The 22,028-nt window shown below is 36.6% G+C and overlaps 1 protein-coding gene across 1 annotated transcript; it reads right to left on the bottom strand.

The window, feature by feature from the left end:
- Window positions 1–355: 355 nt before the first annotated feature.
- LOC139872133 (protein ACCUMULATION AND REPLICATION OF CHLOROPLASTS 3, chloroplastic-like) lies at window positions 356–6,804 on the bottom strand. The gene is made up of 16 exons (XM_071859953.1): window positions 6,445–6,804; window positions 6,202–6,254; window positions 5,378–5,442; window positions 5,059–5,193; window positions 4,778–4,826; window positions 4,513–4,625; window positions 4,368–4,439; window positions 4,140–4,250; window positions 3,857–4,038; window positions 3,526–3,768; window positions 3,377–3,432; window positions 2,661–3,010; window positions 1,542–1,646; window positions 1,121–1,258; window positions 875–1,041; window positions 356–756 (listed from the first exon to the last, which is right to left on the bottom strand). Exons 1-16 carry the CDS (start codon window positions 6,756–6,758, stop codon window positions 684–686), a joined length of 2,226 nt encoding a protein of 741 aa, XP_071716054.1. The 5' UTR covers window positions 6,759–6,804; the 3' UTR covers window positions 356–683.
- Between the last annotated feature and the right edge of the window lie 15,224 nt (window positions 6,805–22,028).

Below are 22,028 nucleotides of genomic sequence, written 5' to 3' on the forward strand. Positions count from 1 at the left end.
TTATATTCGGTCGTCTATTTCATAGGGTCGTCTGTGACAAATTCAGACCTTTTCCATAAAGTTGCGGTTGGTTGCTACACATTTCAACCAATTGAACACATTTGCCCGAATGAATTGAATCATGAATAAGTATTTGCTAATCCAACTTGTCTTCTAGGCCATGAAACCTACCCCTGCTATTCTTATTTCACTTGCGGTACCAAAAGTTTCACGCATGAAAAGTAGCTATTAATACTTGGCTAGTGTTTTTATAAGCATCATGACCTCACTAATATACCACATTTCATGTCAAACTCACAATGGTATTATATAGAAACTAACATTTCGTCTATTTCAATAATCAATATTTGCCAACTTGGGTAATATGTACTTTCTCCTTAAAAAAACACAAACCGCACAAAACTAACAGATCAATAGTCATCAGGACTACATAGCTATAGAACGTTACAAGATTTAGTCTCCAACTCTGCATATACAATAAATTTATAGAGCACACGGAATAATAAATTGACTGATCTAGAGCAAAATATTATTTGTTGATACGTACATATATACATACAAGCAGATGAAGTCAAAATTATCTACCTCTCTGAACAGTGAACATGCACCTTCCATGTGCAATTTCGTTGGTAATGTGCATAAACTCCACAACGATAATAATGAATGTTAACATGAAGTAAGGTTTATCCAGCATTATCATCAGACTCCAACTGCTTACGGCTCACTATAACACCTTCATCCCAAATCTCAACATACCTATAAAGCAAAAAAAAAGAACATACTATTGATAAACAAGAAAATAATAAAATAGAACACCAAAAGTCATGAAGGATGGTGTTATCAATTTACATATAAAATATAAATGAACACAAACCTTGACCCACTGACATCAATACACATAAAAGTCCCATCTCGCCATCCATTTTTGAAATGGCCAAAAAAGATATCACCGTTCGTTGAATAGAAACGCCCTTCTCCATTTGCCTTTCCCTTCCAGAAATTAACAAACCACCTATCTCCCGTGTGAAAGTAAAACCAACCCTAAATAATAATAATAAATAATTTCACATTAACAACTGGATATTGCAAATAGACAAACGTGGACGTATTTTATTCTTACCTTCCCATGCATAACATCATCCCTCCAAGACCCACGATATATATCCCCGTTGCTGAAGCAAAACGTACCCAATCCAGATCTCTTACCGTACCGCCACAACCCATCATACATGCTTCCATTACTCAGTGACAAACGGCCCTGTTAATTAAAAAAAAAAAAAAAAAAACATGGATGTAAGAATAAAAAATAAAGAATTATCCACAGTTCAGGTTTGATGCATGAACACTACTTGTGGCTAACTTTTTATATGTTTGACCCACTTCTTTTTAGTCTATTTTTACTCATTTGAACTGTCATAAATTAAGCTAACCCTGAATCGACCCATTTATAAGTAAATGGTTTAAAACTGCAACCTCTAACTTCAATATACAATGACAAAACATTTAGTAACTTTCACATGAATATGGGCTAGAATAAGCACCTTCCCTTCAGGAAGACCTCCCTGGCACCGTCCCACATATATCCCTCCGCGATAGTTTATCTCCACTACAGGACTCCACTTCTTTTGTGATTCACGCTCAGATTCCTAAATAAGAATAAACGTTCTGTTAGAAGATCAGCACTGTATTCCTAAACATGTGAAACCACTAAAACATCAATTCGGTCATGCATATATTTACATATACTTCACTCGTGAAAATTTACAGTACCGTTCAACGTTTACAAAAGTGGAAATTTCATAAGGTACAGAAGCCTGTGGTGATTCGGTTTTCGGTGACCAACTTAATTGATAGCCCAGAGAAAACCCCATCAATGTTTCATAATGAACTAAGATAACCACTTTCAGGTGCCATGTTTTTATAAAAATCTAATATGCTCAAAAGTTACGGAGGCGCCACATCATTTTAACTGGTAACTAGAAGTTACCTTAAATTTGAAAAGGGTACATAACATATATATCAGAATAAAGTTAGTTACCTTTGGATGCAATTAGTCCTTCTAGAAAATGGTTGACAGAATTTTTTTTTACCATTTTATCTGATACTTCTAAACAGTTAAAATGTAAAACTGCATCGTTTTATCTGATACCATTCTTTTACCATTTTATCTGATACTCCTAAACAGTTATCTGATACTCCTAATTTATCATGGCAAACAACAAATGCTAGAATTATATTAATCATTCGCAGATGCCATCAAAATCATTAGAGTACAAAAGTGTTGACCAGGATTGTTAAATGAATAAGGTTTTCTCTGTTCATGCTATGGGGAGGGTGAGTGTTTTTACTCGGATGTAAGCGGCCTAACCATGTTATCCCGTGACCATTTCCGACCCTTCCATGGCCACCCAAGATATGTTGCTAATGAGGTTTAAACCTGAGACTTCTTGTGAAGTTTGACCAGGATTGTTAACCTACTCAACTCACGATGCATAACCCAGTGACAAACAATAAAAAGTATCAGTTTATCTTTATGCGGAAATGCATAAGCTAATAAATTATGTTTCCTGAAGTTGGTTAAAAAGAACTGACCAACATATTCCTTTATAATTAATATTAATATTCATTGACAAAATACATGAAAATTAGATGGTACTAACCAACATAGATGCTGCACGAGCAGAAAGTCTTCCATTTTTCTTACGTGAAGAAGCGTTTCCGATGAGATCCATGGGTGCTTTCAAACTAGCATCAGTTGATTCATCAAACGGCACACTTACAGAAAACTGAGTTTCCTTCATTTCAACTTCACTGTTTCCCTCTGAAGACTGCATGACCCGTGAGCCGTTGGGACCATCTTTTAAGTCTCCTGATGGTTTTACACCAACTGGAAGTGTATAGATGTTGAGATCAATCATTAGAACATCATCTCTCTCATTGGCTGATTCATCATCAACAAGATACCCTTGCTTTCGGTTGATCAGCAGCTCCCTTTGAAAAGTTAGTGATCCTAGAAAATTTAAGTTGAGCTTTCTTATTAAATTGACACAGAATCACATTGTCAACAAGGTGGCAATATTGACCCATTTCGTTATAAACTGATTTGATTTTGGTTGTTCTTTTATCTCAGACAACTGCACTAGTCGTATGGTTCAATTAAGGGGTTATAGGTTAATGGGATAAATGGGTATGAAGTTGCCAAAAGTATATTATCATTGCATACGACCTCCTAAAATGATTATGTATAAGATTTAGATTATTAAGCATTAATTATTTACAAAAGTTTGAAAATTTAAAGAAAGTGTAGGTGGGTCAACCCAACCTGCCCATCTTGCCACCTTTACTATCAAACTATAGCTCAACTATGTAATCTTACCTTCAGATGATTCATTGTACAAGGTGTCTTCCGGAATTTCAGCAACACCATCATCCCTAAAAGGGAATAAGATCGATAAAGTTATTCCAAACATTGAAGATGACAAAGAGTAACAATAATATAGTTATCTTTCAAACAAGAGTACGAACCTCGAGAAAGATCTAGCATCAGTAGCATTGCTCAATACAGATTGAAGTTCTGAAGACCAACTATAGAAACCTTCAACAGAAACCTTTACATTTGAGTTTTCATTCTCTGGTTTCATGCGCAAAGAAGATAGTGTACTATCCAACGAAGGTGGCTTCAAAAGGTTGAAAATGGAAGGAAAAGTTTGGGCAAGTTTCGAAAATATGCCATCTCTTTTAGGCAACTCGGGCATTATATTTATAGAACTGAAGAAAACAATTGCCAAGTAAATGTTAGATAAAGAAGTCAAGAAACATAATGAGACTTCTATTGGCTTACTATATATGCAATTACCCGATAGTGAATATGGTTGTTGCGATTGAACCAGGTTGCATATCTGGTTCACAAACTACTGAAGTTATGATGTCCCCATCCCATTCTGCAACTTGACGAAGATTGCACAGAATGCCATCCACATCATTAACGTCGATGGCAATGCAACTCGCAATGATGAATATAACAATTCCATTTAAGTCCTGAAATTTTGTAAAGTTAAAAGAAATGACAAACATATAAAAATATATTACACATACAACGAAATAAATATAGCCAAATAATGTATTTCTAGTCAACGAACCTTTAAACCTGAGCCAAGGAAAGGGCAATCATAAATGGCTTGAACAACCGAAGCTTCAATATCATGGCCAACCCCATATCCAATTCTTGCCTCCTTATAGCTTCCTAAAATCTGACAATGATGATATTCAACACAAGAAACATCTAAATTTCAAAATATATCACACAGAAAGATTTTAAATTTCTACAAAAAAGGATCATTCATCATTCATAAAGTGATAACACATACCTTTTTAAGGTCTGTAACTCCAAGTTCTTTCATACTCTCATGTGGAATATCCAGATATACTTTGTTGCACTCCTGTCAGTAATAGAATCGATAAGTCAACAAAACAAAAAGCATCTGTAAATTCGAAAAAGGTTAGAGAACTTACAGATGTCAGAATAGAGACTGCATTTAAAGCCATCAAAACAGCATTATTTGCAATCTGCAACGCTTCGTCTAAAGTTACAAGGTCTTTTTCTAAAAGTGCATCAGCATCAACCACTGCAGTTCAGAAGGGAAAATTAGCCTATATTTCATTAACTTTAACTATTAAATTATTACAAAGCAGATGTTAAATTAAAGAGAGTAGATAGCTACTAAAACATGATGTTCAATAGAGACCCATGTCATGAAATTTAATAAACGATACTCACTTATACAGAAATCTGTAAGCCCCTCAAGTTTAGTAAGCAAGTCGTTCACCTGCAGATAAAGAAAATCTTTGCATTATTCACCTAATCAAATTGAAATAACCGACATGAGTAAAATATGTGATGAACTGTATCTGTTAATGATATTTATCCAAATTGGATACTATGTAAAGCTACAATTACTATGCACCAATTGCCAGCTAAATGTGGAATAAACAAAGAACATGTTAATGTTATTGATGTTGGAATAAGAAGCTGTAAAACTCAATAATGTAATCCCAAACCTCATCTTGACGTCTTCGTCCTTCAAATCTGAAAGGCTTCAGTATGATTATAACAACAAACCCATTTGCAAGCTTTATTGCTTTCAATATACTATGCACTGTAGTAAGATCTGATCCATAAGATGCTCCAGCCACCTAGAGCAACAAAGAAGAAGATATACATAAAAGCATATATAACATTATACGTGCATATACGAACTATACAATTGTCTTTTAATCTACTATTTTCATTAGTAAGAATGCAAATGACTTTATTTTGAAGTGTAGCATTATTATTTTAAACAGTTTCACATAGGTAAGAGTTAAGGAATGTACAAACAAGTATAACCGCTTTCGAACATGACTCCATGGCTACTGGATCTTCAACAACAGTTTTAGTGCTATCTACAAAATAAACATCAAATGTACTCAGTAACGAGATCAAAATCACAAACTGGTATGAATTTCACTACAGGGCAAAAATTAGTACAATGTCCATGGAAAATTAGAAGAACAAAATAAGTAGTCAATAATCAGACCCACAAAGATCTTGAAGTTCACTCCACTATATAAACAAACTTTTTCAGTTATTCAAACACAAATGGTTAAAAATGTTACTTATGACTTATGATATGCAAAACAGGTGCAAACATAACTAAAATATATGTAGCTACAAACATAACTAAAGTAAATAAAATGTGTGACTCGACAATAAACTGTTAGTCACCACTACTAGTATAGGAAGAAGAGCTAAACAAGGTTGAGAATAGAATAGAGGTTAAAGAATCACAAAAAAAAACGTATTAAAACCACGTTACTTGACTCATTTACATGTAATTTGATAAATTAGCATATAAATTAAACGCCACTAATGTATTTCAACTATTTTTATATCCACATTTGAGCCTGTACCTATTTTCACATAGGAGTAGACTTAATCACATATGAATTAACACGTCATTTTGCAGTGCTTAAGGTTCTCGTTTACCAAAAGAGATATACAACACACACACACACAAACACAAAATCTCTAATTGCACTTGCGCTTAAGCGCTTTTCATGATCTTGCTTCGATAATTCAAATTTGATACAAATGTTGCAACTGGAATCTAGAGACATATCAGTGTATATAATAAAAGTAAATAAACAAGATCTGATTATTACCGAGTAGCCGTTGATGTAACTGCACCTTACGCGTTTCTTCCACAATGATATTCCTGCTCCATCAGATATAGATTATTAGATATAAATATAATACATGATATGTGTTAACAAAAAAAACTAAGGTCAATTTACAGCTAAATAACACACACTGTTTCATCAGATCAACAACTGGTTAACCACAACAAAAATATATAAATAGATATGTAGAATGTAGATATATATATATATACAAATTGTATATACCAGAAGCGTAACAGTGGTGAAATGAAGGGGGAACGCAAGCAGAAATCGAGAACAGAATCCTTCCGACTTCCAATGCCAATTACTTCGACAATTTCAGGTTCGCTCCATAGATTCGTGTCACGGTTGAATTGTTGTGAATGAGATGAATGTTTATAGTCAATTCGGAACGGCTGTTTTGAATTAGGGCTCAGTTTATAAGGAAGGTGGTAACGCAATTTGTAACAGAGATTGAATGAAGAGTTAGGGTTTGGGTATAGTGAAGGTGATGATAGTTTTCGTGAAATATTAATGGTGGTTGTTAATGGTAGTTCCATGGAGATGAAAGGGGAGTGAAGAAGAAGAAGCAGAACCAGTCGTATCCTCCCTCCACTTTCAGATAGCTTTTGCGACCAGGAATTGAGAAGTTTGACTGTTTAAGGGACTAAATATGATTATTTGGATTTGTTAGAGGGCTAATAATATAACTTTGTTGTAACATCTTTTTTTTTTTTTTTTTTTTTTTTTTTTGCTAAAAACTGACTTATAAAACTACGAGAACCTCATCAAAACAATGAAAACTCGAATAAACGAATACACGAATACAAATAAAGGCATCGAGGCCTAAACAACACAACCACCATCTAACAAAACAATGAAGACTCGTAACATCGTCTTCTTAACTTTGACCTATTTCAAAAATTAAAGAATGTGTTGACAGTTTTTTTTTTAAGAAGAGCTTCAAATAAATTAAGGGCTTATTATATTGTATGGCAAAATGGATATAGATTAACCAAATGGAGTAATATGAAAATGAATAATTTTGTTTATTTATTGTGCCAAATAAAAATGTTAGAATGATAAAAATGACTATATCCTCTTTACTAAATGAATGGAATATTGATTTATTTAAAAGGCAAAACTGATTGACTTAAAAAAAATGATATAAATATGAATCCTCACTTGAGAATAATGTTGGATGGTAAAGAAAATTATTACAAGTCAAAATTGATGTTGTTGAAGAGTCTTTCATATAGGGAGAAAGTTTTCATTATAGGGAGGTGGCTCCCATATGGTATGGAGAAGTGTTGAGAACGTGCTCCCGCATAGGAAGAAAAGTCTCCCGTATTGGGAAACTCTTCAGACGGGGAGAAATTGATTTTGGACTTCTCGTTATCTTTGGTTTTTGACTCTTTTATGTACTATAAATATACCTTATGTATTCCATAACTTGTGTGCACGAAATTTATCAATAATATACTCTCTTATTTGATCCGTGAATTAAAGTAATCACATTGATTATATATAACCACGTTATATCGTGTTTTCTTTTAATCTTCGCATATGACTTTTATTTGTCATTTTGAGTGGGTGATTTTGCTTAATCACGTGCGTTGTTTGGGTCCTACAATATTTTAACAAATAAAACACTTTATAGCTCAACCATACTTCACATCTATCTATAAACACATAATTCACAATCCTAAAAGTGGCTATTCGATCAACATTTATACATGATCTACATAAGACATATTTCTTACATCAAAATAATCAAAAGATTTACTAGTTTACCACTAATTACTTGCATAAATTACTTTCGAAAAAATAATAGGTACACACTCAAGTTCAATTATATATTGCTTGCAATTTCATCATGCAAATTTGACATGTATTATGTACTTTGAGCATCCTATTGTGATTCGGGTTCGTCTTCCCCACTTTCTGCATGTTCTTCTACATCTTCACCACCTTCATTCTCTTCATCATGCTCGTCACATTTCAGAAAAAGCTCACCTGGAATATTTCACTTTCTAATAAAATTATGTATCGCAAACAAGCAATTACAACGTTTCTTTGAACCGGGAATGAATAAGGAGCCATCTCTTTTAGGATTGAAAATCTTGCTTTTAAAACTCGTAAGCAGGTTCAATGAACGAAAAACATATATCATGTATAACATTAAGTCAACAAGTTTTATTAAATGTTTTGGATAAAGTATTCAAGTAAAACAACTAAGAGTAGCCAATGGTTAATAGTAAAACAACTAACGGAGTTTTGAAACAACTAACAGTAGCCAATGTATTTGATAAAATATTTAAATGAAACAACTAACAGGAGTAACGAAATGACATGAATAAAAACATACCGAAAATACTTCACTCAAATATCAATGTCGAGTCGACGTGTTCAGACTAAATATCATGTGATGACGGCAGTGGTAGATCTAAAAATATTTTTCCACGGGGGCAAAAGTTTGATGATAAAAAAACTGACTAAAATAATGTAAAAAATGACTACATCAAGTCTTGAGCTTGAAACATATGCTTCACAAACAAAAAACACTAACCAACAAAGCTAATACCTACATTGTTTGATGATTCTTATACATTTTATAACTACATATAGTTGTACCCATAATTATATTTGAAAAATTAATTACGATAACAAGACTCGAACCTGGTACCTTGAAGCTGTTAATATGAGCGATGGCCAACTAATCTATAGCAAGCTTCTCTTATATTTTGTACATTTATTATATAATACATAGCATTTATATCATTTTTATTAATATCCAGTTACAAAAAATTCATGAATAATTTTCGATCGTCGAGGGCGGATGACCCCGATTGCCCCAAGGTAGATCCGCCCCTGGATGACGGCCCTATGGCTTCTCTCGCAAAATGCATCATTCCTTGTAAAACTTCATGAAAATATATATGACTAGTCTGTAGGAGTGTTGAAATCTATGTTTAACTTCTCTAAATCACTCATTTTGTACAAGTATGGTTAGAAATATTGGCATCTTCTCCTCGACACTTATAACCTACTATCGTGCAGCCACTTTCATTCTTTAAAAAGATTGCATAAAAGAACATAATTATCACGTGATAGACGCATCAGTTGGTGACATTATTGTGCGTTGGATCCACCTAATAACTCTTGGGTGTACCATGTCCAGTTTACGCTGAAGTGGTATCTCTACACCTTTGTATTCTTAATGAGTTTCTTTGTCTCACATACCAACATAAAATGATTAAGATTACAAGTTCATCTTCGATATCCATATCTCACCTATAAAAAACTATGTAGGATCCTAGATCTCATGAATACAATGAATGTGAAGAATAGCCAATAAGATTGAGAGAGAAAGTCAATCAGTCAAGATTGACTTTCCACGGCTCTCTTGAAAATCTCTACATAACAGTGGCTAAGCTTAGCTAATCTAGGAAGCCTTGGATCCTTTATATAGCCTCGTATAAAGGATCCTCCATAAGGCTAGGGAAACTCGTATTACTCATTTCCCGGGGTTCTAACAATCTCCCCCCAGGAGTGAGACGGGTTTCCAAAAACTAACTGTAACATCCCGCCTTTTTTCGTTTACTTTTTCGTTATACTATTTTAAACTCCGTTATATGTTTATAACATCTCCCGTTAATACGCGTTTTAAATTATCTCGTTTAGGTAATTCACGCACCCGTTTTCAAAGTTGAGGGACTAAGTTTGACAAAGGAGCAAAGAGGTGACTAGGTCAAAGAGTCAACACTCTTCCTCCTCCATTCATTTTATCTTTTCTTTTCCATTTTTCTCTAATACTTTCACAAATTCTCTCAAACACCATTTCAAAGATTCATCATCTAATCAAAATCTAGCAAGCTTTAATCTAAACTAATTTCATATTTGGAATCCTTGCAACTTCCTCTTCGATTCCATACCGATTACATCTCATTTGGGTAACTTTCTAAAATCACTAGATTTTGTGTTCTTGATGTTTTTAAGTTATAAAGTTGTTAATTAGCGTCTATGGCTCAAGTCTAACATGAATATATGATTTATATGTTCGATTTCGTTATTTGAAGTAACTAGTTTGAATATGAACTTTGGTGTGTTTGATTTGGTTATTTGGTTGTTTGAATGTTGTTAAAAGTTATAAATGCATGTATTAAATGTGTTCCTAGTATCACTAGCTTCAATTTGATGTGTAGGTTGTTTTGGAAAACTTCATAAACATGATTAGTGATTTTGATGTTGTTGGTTAGGGTTTGATAGAATTTAATGTGAACATTTAATGCTTTGAATGACATGAAATGTTATTTGTAAGTGTTAGGTTGTATTGTATGCTTGATCACCTTCGAAACGGCATATCATTCATGTAAATTGGTTGCCGAATCATCAAATTTTATTTATGAACTTGAATGCATTTAATGAGGAGCTTTGAATGTGATTTTGGTTGTTGTAAAAGTAAATGTGATTGTTGAAATGTGTTTAGTTGTTTTCCTTGTCAAAATACCTTTCCGATGATATAAGATACATGTTTTGATTGTTTGCGGGTCATAAATGGTGATTGTTTGAAGTTAGGTTCGTGCATAAAACTTAAAAACTGCCAGATTTCTCTGTACAGGTAATGGCGCGGCGCGCCAAAGTGGTCTGTCCAACTTTGTCAATTTTTGAATAATGTTTGCTATGCTATGCACCTCCGATTCACATGTAACTTGTTCTAACATTCTCATATATGATTAAAAACCTCAGAAAAATAGTTCGGGACCCGACCCGAACGTGTTGACTTTTTCGTTGACTTTGACCGACCAAAGTTTGACTTTTTGTCAAACTTAACCACATGATTATGCAACATTCCTAACTTGTTTCTATACTTGTATCTTGCATGAAACTTGACAAATTGATTCACATGCTACATAATCGAGTCGTAACGAGCCATAGGACTAATTGAACATCTTTGACCAATCGTGACTATCGTTATTGATACAACCTATTTGTTTAGGTCAAGACTAGCATTGTTCTTTGCACACGTTACTTGTCGAAGTACTTATTTACTCTTGCGCTCAAGGTGAGATCATAGTCCCACTTTTACTCTTTTGAACTTACATTTGGGATGAGAAAACATAAACCTTTCTTTTTAACTAAGTGAACACAAGTAGAGGAAAACAAACATTCTACATACGAGTTTAGAACGAAATCCTCAATTCGATTATCATTAGTTACACTTACAGGGTGTAAGTGTAGGCGTGAACTTATGTTGTATGGCCATATGGGTTTGACAAACCCTCATCTCGGACGGTTCGCTACCGTCCACAGATGAAATATATTTTCGAGAAACAGTGTTGTTCTAGCACTATTAATGGGGTTCAACGGACGGAATGTTAAGCCTTGATAATTGGGTACTCGTGAATATTAACTTTTAGAATGTATTACTATTTTATCATTGATGTAAATCTTGTGGTTCGACTTACTTTTACTCACTTACTTACTTAAACCTATGATTTCACCAACGTTTTCGTTGACAGATTTCTATGTTTTTCTCAGGTCCTTGAACATTAGGTGATACATGCTTCCGCTCATTCTTTTGATACTTGCTTTGGATGTCGAGTATACATGCATATGTGGAGCGTCTTTTGACTACTTTAAACTGTGTCGCACGTGTTTCATTTGTACTTAAACATCGTTATGTACTAGTTATGGAAACTACTTTTGTAAACTTTGAAACATCCACACTTATGAAATGAATGCGACATATTTTCGGTCAAACTTTGTCTTAAAGACTTATGACCATGTAATGGGACCTACGTAGACGGCGCCGTCAAACATGATTTTGTCGGGTCGCTACAGATGGTATCAGAGCGTTGGTTGTAGGGATTTAGAGTTCATTGGTGTCAACCCCGAGTCATAGGGTACATTAGTGAGTCTAGACTACAACCGGCATATAGACTTGAAGTAGGAATTACTTGACTACTTGTGCATTATACTCGAACGTTTCTACTCACATCTACTTTTATTTCATCTTAATCTCACGTTGTTTAATTTGATTGACGCGCTACCTTGACTTAGTGAAATGATGTCGAATGCACATATGAATCAGGGTAATATAATTTCCGGGATTATATTACGGTGACTCATATGAACGTTCCGATATTGTGGCATAAAGAATTTAAGGCGAGTCAAGGAAAAATTTTTCTCTCTATCCTTATTCCATATCATGATTAGTATTATTTAAAATACTAATCAACGGTATTCTTGTGTTTTGAAGGAATAATGCCTCCTCATCGTGTGCCACGCCATGAGACTCCCGAACAAGCTCTACAACGAATGATAGCCACCGCCGTGGAAGCGGCCATGGCCGATCACTCCTCCAACAATAACAACAACCACAACAACAACAACAATGGAGCCGGTAACTCAAACGAAGGGTGCTCCTACAAATCCTTCATGGGGTGCAAACCTCACACTTTTGATGGAACCGTGGGACCGGTCATGCTCACTCGATGGTTTGAGCAAACGGAAGCCGTCTTTAGCATAAGCGGTTGTCGAGACCAAGACAAGGTCAAATACTCCTCACACACTTTCGCCGGTGTCGCCCTCACATGGTGGAACACCTATATACAATCGGTGGGTACCGATGAAGCTCATGCCCTCTCTTGGGCCGATTTAAGGGAAAATATGATTGTTGAATATTTCCCTCGCGAAGAAACCCGAAAGCTCGAACAAGAGCTAAGAACTTTGAAGGCGGTCGGAAACGATCTCAAGGCCTACAACCAACGTTTCGCCGAACTATCCTTGATGTGTCCTAATCTCGTGAACCCCGAATCTCAAAGGGTTGAACTATATATGGACGGTCTTCCAAAAAGCATCAAACAAGGAGTGATGTCATCCAAACCCGTTAATCACCAAGCCGCTTTGAACATGGCCCACCAATTGATTGAAACAGTTGATGAAATCGTAGTGCCGGCTCCTAAGGCCGAAGACAAATTGGGTGGCAACAAAAGGAAATGGGAAGCCACTCCATCAAGCAACTACAACAACAATACCTTCACCAAAAAGCCTTTCAACAACGACGGCAAGAAAGGTTATGCCGGAACTCAACCTTTTTGCAACAAATGTCACAAGCACCACTCGGGTGAATGCGGCAAGCTAATTTGCCACCGGTGCCAAGGAGTTGGTCATAAGGCCAACAATTGCACAAGCGCCGCCCCCATCGCTCGAAAAGGGCCCAATCCTCCAAAAACGGTCACCTGTTACGAATGTGGCCAAATGGGCCATTATAGAAATGCATGCCCGAAGAGGAAAGATAACCCCAATACGCGCGGCCGAGCTTTCAACATCAACACCGAGGAAGCCCGAGATGATAATGAATTGGTCACGGGTACGTTTCTTCTCAACAACACTTATGTTACTTGTTTATTCGATTCGGGTGCCGATAAGAGTTTTGTATCCAAGACTTTGACTCATTCTTTTAATACTCCACCACGTCCACTGGATACCACTTATACCATTGAAGTGGCCAACGGAAAACTATTGAGTGCCGACACATATTACCGGGGGTGTATGTTAAACATTTTGGGTAATGAGTTTGAAATTGACTTGATACCCATGGAACTAGGGAGCTTCGATGTAATAATCGGTATGAATTGGCTAGCCAAAATGAAATCTCACATCCTTTGTGATCTTAACGCAATCCGAATCCCCATTGAGAATGATAAACCTTTGATCGTCTATGGCGATAAGAGTTGCACCGGACTCAACCTCGTTTCGTGTATTAAAGTTAGAAAACTACTCCGTAAGGGTTGTTTTGCGATCCTTGCTCACGTTAAGAAAGTCGAGTCCGATGAGAAGCACATCGATGATGTGCCAATTGTTAGTGACTATTCCGATGTATTTCCCGATGAATTTCCGGGTCTTCCACCTCATCGACCGGTTGAATTCCAAATCGATCTTATTCCTGGAGCCGCACCCGTAGCACGTGCACCATATAGACTCGCTCCATCCGAAATGCAAGAATTGCAAAGTCAAATCCAAGAACTACTTGATCGTGGTTTTATCCAACCTAGCCATTCACCTTGGGGCGCTCTGATTTTGTTTGTTAAAAAGAAAGACGGATCCCTACGAATGTGCATTGACTATCGTGAACTAAACAAATTGAAGGTAAAGAATCGATATCCTCTTCCTCGCATCGATGACCTCTTTGATCAATTACAAGGGTCTTGTGTATATTCAAAAATCGATCTCCGCTCGAGTTATCATCAATTGAGGGTTAAGGGGGAAGATGTCTCCAAAACCGCTTTCCGAACTCGTTATGGTAGTTATGAATTTCTTGTAATGCCATTTGGTCTCACTAACGCACCGGCGGTGTTCATGGATCTTATGAACCGCGTGTGCAAACCGTATCTTGACAAATTCGTTATCGTGTTCATCGATGATATTTTAGTCTATTCAAAAAGCGAAGAAGAACACGAGGAACACCTCCGACTTGTGCTTGAACTTTTAAGACAAGAACAACTCTATGCCAAATTCTCCAAGTGTGAATTTTGGTTAAAGGAAGTTCAATTTCTTGGTCATGTTGTAAGTGACCAAGGTATTAAAGTCGATCCAACGAAAATCGAAGCCATTAGTAAATGGGAGACTCCTACTACTCCTACTCACATCCGTCAATTCTTGGGTCTCGCCGGATACTACCGTAGATTCATCAAGGATTTTTCTTTGGTTGCTCGTCCTCTAACCACGTTAACTCATAAGGGAAGAAAATTCGTATGGGCAACCTAACATGAATCCGCATTCCAAATCTTGAAAACGAAGCTAACCACCGCTCCTATCTTGTCACTTCCCGAAGGCAATGATGACTTTGTTGTATATTGCGATGCCTCGAAACATGGTTTTGGGTGTGTATTGATGCAACGAACGAAAGTCATTGCTTATGCTTCTCGACAACTCAAAATTCATGAACGAAACTACACGACGCATGATCTCGAACTCGGAGCCGTTGTCTTTGCACTTAAAATGTGGAGACACTATCTTTATGGAACCAAGAGTACTATCTTTACCGACCACAAAAGTCTCCAACACATTTTCGATCAAAAGCAACCAAACATGAGACAACGAAGGTGGATTGAAACCTTAAACGATTACGATTGCGAGCTTCGTTACCATCCCGGAAAGGCAAATGTAGTAGCCGATGCCTTAAGTCGAAAAGAAAGAGCGGTGCCTCTTCTTGTCCGAGCTTTAAACATCACCATTCACACCAACCTTAATAGCCAAATTCAGGTAGCCCAAGATGAGGCTCTCAAGGATGAAAACGTTTCACACGAGCTCTTGAACATTCTCGTCTCTCGATTCGAAGTTAGGGAGACCGGACTTCGATATTTCACCGGAAGGATTTGGGTGCCTAGATATGGGGACCTACGAAGTCTTATTTTAGATGAAGCCCATAAGTCACGATACTCGATTCACCCCGGTGCCAATAAGATGTACCACGACCTTAAGGAACAATATTGGTGGCCGAACATCAAAAGGGACGTAGCTACTTATGTTTCCAAGTGTTTGACATGTTCCAAAGTCAAGGCCGAACACCAAAGACCGTCCGGACTACTTCAACAACCCGAGATCCCGCAATGGAAGTGGGAAAGGATAACGATGGATTTTATCACCAAGCTACCAAAAACGACGGGCGGTTATGATACCATTTGGGTTATTGTTGACCGTCTCACCAAATCCGCACACTTCCTTGCCATGAAAGAAACGGACAAAATGGAGAAACTTGCACAACTTTACATTAAGGAGATCGTAGCCCGACACGGTGTACCTTTATCGATTATCTCCGACCGAGATGGCCATTTCGTTTCTAGATTTTGGCGTACATTGCAAGAAGCGTTGGGAACGCGTTTAGACATGAGCACCGCATATCATCCTCAAACTGATGGACAAAGCGAACGTACAATTCAAACCTTAGAGGACATGTTACGAGCTTGCGTGGTTGATTTCGGAAAAGCTTGGGATAAGCACTTACCTCTCGCCGAGTTCTCTTACAACAATAGTTATCACGCGAGTATTAAAGCCGCACCTTTTGAAGCGCTATATGGCCGAAAATGTCGTTCACCTCTTTGTTGGGCCGAGGTAGGCGACGTGCAAATCACCGGACCCGAACTCATTCACGAAACCACCGAGAAGATCGTACAAATCCGAGATAGGCTTCGGACGGCCCGGAGTCGTCAAAAGAGTTATACCGACAAACGACGCAACGACCTCGAATTTCAAGTCGGTGACCGAGTAATGTTAAAAGTCGCACCTTGGAAAGGTGTAATTCATTTTGGGAAACGCGGGAAGCTAAATCCGCGGTATATTGGTCCTTTCGAAATCTTGGAGCGTATTGGAACCGTTGCTTATCGTTTAGATCTTCCGCCTCAATTGAACTCCGTTCATCCTACCTTCCATGTATCTAACTTGAAAAAGTGTCTTGCCGAACCCGATATCGTCATCCCTCTCGAGGAACTTACTATTGATGACAAACTCCATTTTGTGGAAGAACCGGTTGAAATTGTGGACACCTCCGTCAAGACGTTGAAACAAAGCCGAATTCCGATTGTCAAGGTTTGTTGGAATGCCAAAAGAGGACCCGAGTTTACTTGGGAAAGGCAAGATCAAATGCAAAAGAAATACCCTCGCTTATTCCCGGTACCGGAAACGCAAGATTCCGAGGAAGCAACAACGACTACTACGCCTACTTAAATTTCAGGACGAAATTTTTTTTAAGGAGTAGGTAATGTAACATCCCGCCTTTTTCCGTTTACTTTTCCGTTATACTATTTTAAACTCCGTTATATGTTTATAACATCTCCCGTTAATACGCGTTTTAAATTATCTCGTTTAGGTAATTCACGCACCCGTTTTCAAAGTTGAGGGACTAAGTTTGACAAAGGAGCAAAGAGGTGACTAGGTCAAAGAGTCAACACTCTTCCTCCTCCATTCATTTTATCTTTTCTTTTCCATTTTTCTCTAATACTTTCACAAATTCTCTCAAACACCATTTCAAAGATTCATCATCTAATCAAAATCTAGCAAGCTTTAATCTAAACTAATTTCATATTTGGAATCCTTGCAACTTCCTCTTCGATTCCATACCGATTACATCTCGTTTGGGTAACTTTCTAAAATCACTAGATTTTGTGTTCTTGATGTTTTTAAGTTATAAAGTTGTTAATTAGCGTCTATGGCTCAAGTCTAACATGAATATATGATTTATATGTTCGATTTCGTTATTTGAAGTAACTAGTTTGAATATGAACTTTGGTGTGTTTGATTTGGTGATTTGGTTGTTTGAATGTTGTTAAAAGTTATAAATGCATGTATTAAATGTGTTCCTAGTATCACTAGCTTCAATTTGATGTGTAGGTTGTTTTAGAAAACTTCATAAACATGATTAGTGATTTTGATGTTGTTGGTTAGGGTTTGATAGAATTTAATGTGAACATTTAATGCTTTGAATGACATGAAATGTTATTTGTAAGTGTTAGGTTGTATTGTATGCTTGATCACCTTCGAAACGGCATATCATTCATGTAAATTGGTTGCCGAATCATCAAATTTTATTTATGAACTTGAATGCATTTAATGAGGAGCTTTGAATGTGATTTTGGTTGTTGTAAAAGTAAATGTGATTGTTGAAATGTGTTTAGTTGTTTTCCTTGTCAAAATACCTTTCCGATGATATAAGATACATGTTTTGGTTGTTTGCGGGTCATAAATGGTGATTGTTTGAAGTTAGGTTCGTGCATAAAACTTAAAAACTGCCAGATTTCTCTGTACAGGTAATGGCGCGGCGCGCCATATACCCGCGCGGCGCGCCAAAGTGGTCTGTCCAACTTTGTCAATTTTCGAATAATGTTTGCTATGCTATGCACCTCCGATTCACATGTAACTTGTTCTAACATGCTCATATATGATTAAAAACCTCAGAAAAATAGTTCGGGACCCGAACCGAACGTGTTAATTTTTTCGTTGACTTTGACCGACCAAAGTTTGACTTTTTGTCAAACTTAACCACATGATTATGCAACATTCCTAACTTGTTTCTATACTTGTATCTTGCATAAAACTTGACAAATTGATTCACATGCTACATAATCGAGTCGTAACGAGCCATAGGACTAATTGAACATCTTTGACATGTTCGTGACTATCGTTATTGATACAACCTATTTGTTTAGGTCAAGACTAGCATTGTTCTTTGCACATGTTACTTGTCAAAGTACTTATTTACTCTTGCGCTCAAGGTGAGATCATAGTCCCACTTTTACTCTTTTGAACTTACATTTGGGATGAGAAAACATAAACATTTCTTTTTAACTAAGTGAACACAAGTAGAGGAAAACAAACATTCTACATACGAGTTTAGAACGAATCCTCAATTCGATTATCATTAGCTACACTTGCAGGGTGTAAGTGTAGGCGTGAACTTATGTTGTATGGCCATATGGGTTTGACAAACCCTCATCTCGGACGGTTCGCTACCGTCCACAGATGAAATATATTTTCGAGAAACAGTGTTGTTCTAGCACTATTAATGGGGTTCAACGGACGGAATGTTAAGCCTTGATAATTGGGTGCTCGTGAATATTAACTTTTAGAATGTATTACTATTTTATCATTGATGTAAATCTTGTGGTTCGACTTACTTTTACTCACTTACTTACTTAAACCTATGATTTCACCAACGTTTTCGTTGACAGATTTCTATGTTTTTCTCAGGTCCTTGAACATTAGGTGATACATGCTTCCGCTCATTCTTTTGATACTTGCTTTGGATGTCAAGTATACATGCATATGTGGAGCGTCTTTTGACTACTTTAAACTGTGTCGCACGTGTTTCATTTGTACTTAAACATCGTTATGTACTAGTTATGGAAACTACTTTTGTAAACTTTGAAACATCCACACTTATGAAATGAATGCGACATATTTTCGGTCAAACTTTGTCTTAAAGACTTACGACCATGTAATGGGACCTACGTAGATGGCGCCGTCAAACATGATTTTGTCGGGTCGCTACACTAACTCCCTAGTAAACATACAACATTACAAGGAAAGAATCAACTATTGCTAACTAACTCCCCCCGAATGATGTACGTCCATTGATGAAGATCTTGAAATCTTCAAAACTTGATGTCATCGTTCTTTCAACGGTCTTTGAGTTTGCACAGCGGAATGCGCAAGGTAGACATTCATCATTGCATCACTTCATGTTGATGAAGAATACCTCGAAATCTTAGAATCTCCCCCTTCTAAGTACTTGGGCTTTCCTACGTGAACTAAGAACGATCTTGAAACAAGCATCTTCTAACTTAGCACGATTATCGGAAAATTGCTAAAGTCCCGGCTTTTGACTAAACCCCAATGGAGAAAGATCTTCTTTGAAATCACTTAGCTCCCCCCAAACACTTGACTTGATTAGTAAGCTCGAAAAACTTGAGAAACTCCCCCCGGAATGTATGGGGCATACGGCCAATCAATTGTGTACTCATCACATCTTTGATAGCCTCAATTATTCATATATTGCCGGTATCAATATAGTTGGCTTTGACGTGGCTCCTTCGAAGTTCCTTACGTCTCCAATACTCCCCCAAGGATGTGGAAGTTCCTTTCGTTTTCCTTTGCTCACTCGTCAAATAAGTAATGCATCGATTTTGTCTTCTTTAAAGTCCGAGTCACACGCACATCAACCATATCTATATCTCCTCCACAATGATGCTCGCATGAATATCGTATGAAATAAGAGCGTCATTGTGTAAAATGGTTGACGTGCTCGGCAAATCTCCAAAATATCATAAAGAACACGCATGAGAAAAGCCGTGTAAATCCGAGCCTCGCAAATATTTAAAAAATATGCTTTGGAGGTCCAGATTCTGTAAAGGATCATCCTTGAAAAGTTCTGTCAAAAGTCAGGGGCCAAAAGTGTCAAAAATCTAGCCAGATTCGGTATATGGACTGAGCTTGCAAAAACAGAAACCTTTCAGGGACAGAAGCTGTCAAAATTTGCACCAGATTCGGTTAGGGGACTGTTGGTGTAAAAACTTGAAACATGTCAAGGGTAAAGCTGTCAGATTCGGTATAGGTCACTAAAAATGGCAAATTTGGTAAGCCTTTCAGGACTATTTGGGCCATCAAAGTCCAATAAGCCCAATACCAAATTAGGCCTCTTTTGTTCCACAAGCCCAATAACATAAAACAATACCGAATCAGCTGTGGAACCAAATCAAGCAGTCGTGCATCTCCATCACCAATTACATCCAAATTGTAATTCATGGTATGAATAAATTGTCATACCGAATCTTAATCCATGAACAATACCGAATGAAATTCAAGTGCAAATACCGAAGCATGAACCGAGTCTTATGAATACAAATTCATAAACATTGTGCAATACCGAATCAAAGTTACTGTACCGAAGCTAATTCTTCAAAATCGCCATGAATAAGCTGCAACAAACTTCAAATTCAAACATATCAGCATTCAAAATCGATTGAAAAATATATTATAGGCAGCAATTCAGTGATTTATTGAAGAATCTGAAGCCAAAACATCACGTAATCCTGAATTTGAAGCATGAACAGTGGCGGTAATGAAGATGAACACGAAAATCAAAATTCGATTTGCAGATGTTTTTAGATCACGAAGTCTACATGAAACGTGCTGCAAATCATCCAACAAATACTCGAAAATCAATCTCATAACCTGAATCCTAACATAATCTGCGAATTTGGATGAAGAACATTTGGTTGACTTTAGATCCGAAACTTTGACTCAAAAATTGATGCTCGATTCTTCGAATTAAGATCTGAATTTTACAGAAACTTTCACGAGATGAAAATGAAGAACTCTGCGATTTTACTTTGCTCGATTTCGTTCCGAAACGATCCAGAGGCATCGAGTTTGAAGGTTTCGGTTAGATGAAGCACTCGATCGAAATCTTCAACAAGCTGTTGTTGTTAAAGCAAACTGAAATAACACGAAGATTCGGATTGTGTAGGGAATCATGTTGCTGTGTTGAATTTGAATTTATAATCATCAATTGAAGATTTGATGATTTAAACTAAGATGTTGATAAAAGTCGAAGCTACTGTAGCACATGATGATAAATCTGAATTTTATGAATAGGAATTGGTGTTGTGATATAAATTTGTGATGTAATCAGAAACATGTTTGTGTATTTGTGTTTAGGAATGAATTTGAATACGTATCAGTTTAAGTTTATAGTAATTTGGATAGATGTGAGATTCGGTAAATGAGATTCGGTATAGAATGAATCTCATTTAGTTGTGTATGAGTGTTGTTGAGATTTGGTATCGCAAAATTTTTCAAAAATTTTTCAAAAAAAATTGAAGATCTTCATATCTTCATGATGAAGATGATGAAGGTTTGAAGATTTGGTTGAAGGTTGGTTAAAGATATATGTGTTTGTGTTTGAAGGTTTGAAGGTGGAGGGAAAACATTCATGAATATTCATAAGTATCTCCTTCATCTGATGAAGGCCTAAGCTCTAATACCAATTGTAGGATCCTAGATCTCATGAATACCATGAATGTGAGGAATAGCCATTAAGATTGAGAGAGAAAGTCAATCAGTCAAGATTGACTTTCCATGGCTCTCTTGAAAATCTCTACATAACAGTGGCTAAGCTTAGCTAATCTAGGGAGCCTTGTGAAATGTCCCGTTCTTATTGATTAAAAACGTTCCATATTAATTGATTTCGTTGCGAGATTTTGACCTCTATATGAGACGTTTTTCAAAGACTGCATTCATTTTAAAACAAACCATAACCTTTATTTCAT

This window comes from Rutidosis leptorrhynchoides, chromosome 10 (assembly GCF_046630445.1).
Source record: "Rutidosis leptorrhynchoides isolate AG116_Rl617_1_P2 chromosome 10, CSIRO_AGI_Rlap_v1, whole genome shotgun sequence".
NCBI classification, from domain to species: Eukaryota; Viridiplantae; Streptophyta; class Magnoliopsida; order Asterales; family Asteraceae; genus Rutidosis; species Rutidosis leptorrhynchoides.

Bases quoted from the DNA above. Each gene is read 5' to 3' on its own strand.
- LOC139872133 (XM_071859953.1), bottom strand. From the start codon at position 6,758: ATGGAACTACCATTAACAACCACCATTAATATTTCACGAAAACTATCA. The intron at 4,039-4,139 runs GTTCGTTGACTA...ACAAAATTTCAG, and splicing joins TCCTTGGCTCAGGTTTAAAG to GACTTAAATGGAATTGTTAT. The intron at 1,259-1,541 runs GTGCTTATTCTA...TTTAATTAACAG, and splicing joins GAGGTCTTCCTGAAGGGAAG to GGCCGTTTGTCACTGAGTAA.